Source organism: Mesoplodon mirus, assembly GCF_964341445.2.
Source record: "Mesoplodon mirus genome assembly, chromosome: 9".
NCBI lineage: Eukaryota > Metazoa > Chordata > Mammalia > Artiodactyla > Ziphiidae > Mesoplodon > Mesoplodon mirus.
The window spans coordinates 33,682,464-33,685,211 of record NC_138985.1 but is presented as its reverse complement, the minus strand read 5'-3'; the positions used below and the strand labels follow the sequence as shown (position 1 = coordinate 33,685,211).

Genomic DNA, 2,748 nt, shown 5'->3' with positions numbered 1-2,748 from the left:
TTACTAAGAGTACTTTTCACTTCGTGTTTCATATTATATCTACATGTATGGCCTTTTATAACAAAAGGATCTATGGTGGAAAATTCTAGTGATATCACTCATTGAGATAGGTAAAAAATGTAATAAAATTACAATGCATACAAAAGCACTAAACTGACATCTTTCATTTCAAATAATATAAAAAAACAAGATACTAATGTATTCAGAAGGAACTTGATCCTGGAAAACAACTAAACACTGCATATAATACACTTTTAATTGTACTTATGGGCTTGCACAAAGTAAGGGGAATCTCCAAGAGGCAAAAAATAATCTGAATGAAAACAAGAGCTGAAAAAAGCAAATGTCAACATGAATCCTATAAACAACAGCCTAAGCATTGGGCCAACAACAAACTGACAGAGGAAAACTTGAAATATTTTTATTTATTTATTTTTCCCAGTATCCATGCTTTCCTTTACTAAAAGGCAAGTGTCTTGTAGAAATGTCAGTAACTTCAGCTCACCCAAGCAGCCTAGTACAGTTTTACATAAGAAATATACATCACAAGTGGTGTTTGGAGCAAGTCTTTGTTCTCCGCTGTACTCATACCTCATGCTTACTGCTGGCTCAGGAAATTTCTCATGGTTTTTAACAGTGTGGAGCTTTTACAAAGGAAGTTGTGTTGGAAGCCAGAAGGAAAGATCACCATCTTCACCCTCTCTTTGTTCCTATATGCATTGTGTGAAATTTCATAGAGCATTTTTTTTCCAAATTCCAAAGGCACCTTTTTGTCATCCTCACCGTGTATGATAAGAAGGGGAGAAGACAGGAATTTAACATTTTCATCATTGAGGGAGACTAGTTCGTCTTTCCTCAGGGCATCCATAACCGTGCTTAAAAATCCTGGAGGTTTCCAGTAAATCTTTAACAAGGGGTAATTGATACTTGCAACCCACATGTTGGTAAATGGAGCTTCCAGGATAATAGTATCAACTGGGAATCCTTCCCCTTCTAGAACTTTTGCAGCATTTGTTGTAACTCCTGTTCCCAGAGCGTGGCCCCAGAGACACACGGGGGTGGTACCACTTCTTGCCTTGGTCTACTCATAGACACAAATAACATCTGAAGTCAGCCCATCCTCCGTGGGCTTACCTGTCGAGTCCCCAAACCCTCTATAGTCAACAGACGAGACATGAAAACCACCATCACTCAGGATCTTTACTAGCTCAAGTCTATGAGGAGCTGTCCTGTGTTCTGCACTGCCATGAAGATAAACAATAATTGGGTTGCCATCATGGAGAGCTGCTTCATACCAGCTACAGCCCTTCCCATTAGCATCCTCCCCCGGCAGCTAGGAACTGTGTGCCAGATACCCAGAATCACCCTAGGTTCAACTTTGATGTAGAAGTTCACTGTGTGAGGAATCTTTAACTCTGGTTTCTTTAAATCCGCAAGAAATGGTGCTCTGGAAAGGTTGAAAAAAATCGGCATGTTCATCAGAGGAGGGAAGATATGTTCTTTTAATGATTTACTTGTAAAGCTGGTACACAGAGTGGAAGTTTTTCTTCTGAGTATTGAACAGAAGTATGGGAAAGATCTCAGGTTCTGCGCGACCATGTGCCACCATGCGGTCACGCAGCCCTGCTCGTCTGTCTCCACATCGCATCACATCCCAATCCACCATGGCCGCAGCCACGGGAGCTGCTGCCATAGCCTGGAGCTGTGCCCGGCCGCCCGCCTCCCTGCTGGGGGAGGCCTGAAATATTTTTAGAATAAACTAGAGATTCTGAAAGTTGGCCAGAGTGGTCCCGCTTGGGTAATACTCTGATTCCAGACAGAAGAAAATGCTCGTGGAAGAAAACAGCCACAATTTTTGTCCCTGGATTTCCACAGATGAATTTTTATTTAATTTTTATTCTGAGAGATCAGAATAAAAGGTCTTAAACACACAGGAAAAGAAACCACTATAAGAAAGAGTCACCAGCAAATAACAGAGTTGGTTATCAGATACAGAATATAAAATAACTCTAACAGAAAATATTTGAAAAGATGTAGCACAAAACACAAATTTGTAAAACTCCAAACTCAAACACTGCATTAAACATCCATCTCAGAGCTCATGAGAAACCTAGTGGATTGGCAGGTATATGTAAGGAAATAATCCAGAATGTAATAAAAGTAAGGAGATAATGGAAGAAAAGTTAAGAGATGAAACCCTAAGAGAAAGTCACACTGATATTTGAACAGGAGTTCAAGAGAGAGGAGAGCTGTGGCAATAATTGATTAGATGAATGGCTGAGAATTTCCTAGAAATGATTAAAAAGTACAAACTCACAAGTACAGAAAGTACTATGTATGCCATAAGACAAAGAAAGAAAAGGAAAGGAAAGGAAGAAAAAAACAAGAAACGAGAAATTCTTTCTTAGACATATTTTAGTGAAACTATAGACAAAATAGCAAAGAAAAGGCAAAGTTAATTGAAGCAGACCATGAGAAATGATAGCTCACTTACAAAAATGCCAGTGTGATGAGCAACAGATTTACAACTGCAAAAATAGAAGCCAAAAAATGGTAGAGTATCATCTCCAAGAGACAGTTAAGGAATATCTGTGAACCTAGAATTGTATATCCAGCAAAATAACTTCTCAAGAGACAAAGTGACATGAGGATAATCTCAGAGGAATACAAATAAACATTTTCTTTTAATTTATTTGTTGAACTTTAAGTTGAACTTTGTTGAATTTAACAAAGAAGAAAAGTGATCCC

At 38.7% G+C, this 2,748-nt stretch overlaps 1 protein-coding gene across 1 annotated transcript; it reads right to left on the bottom strand.

The window, feature by feature from the left end:
• Nucleotides 1-598: 598 nt before the first annotated feature.
• On the bottom strand, nt 599-1,632 carry LOC309810480 (protein ABHD12B-like; the record flags this gene model as incomplete). The annotated part of the gene is given in 3 exon segments (XM_082632507.1): nt 599-1,081; nt 1,085-1,329; nt 1,332-1,632. Coding segments are annotated over 3 exon segments (996 nt in total). The 5' UTR covers nt 1,600-1,632.
• Between the last annotated feature and the right edge of the window lie 1,116 nt (nt 1,633-2,748).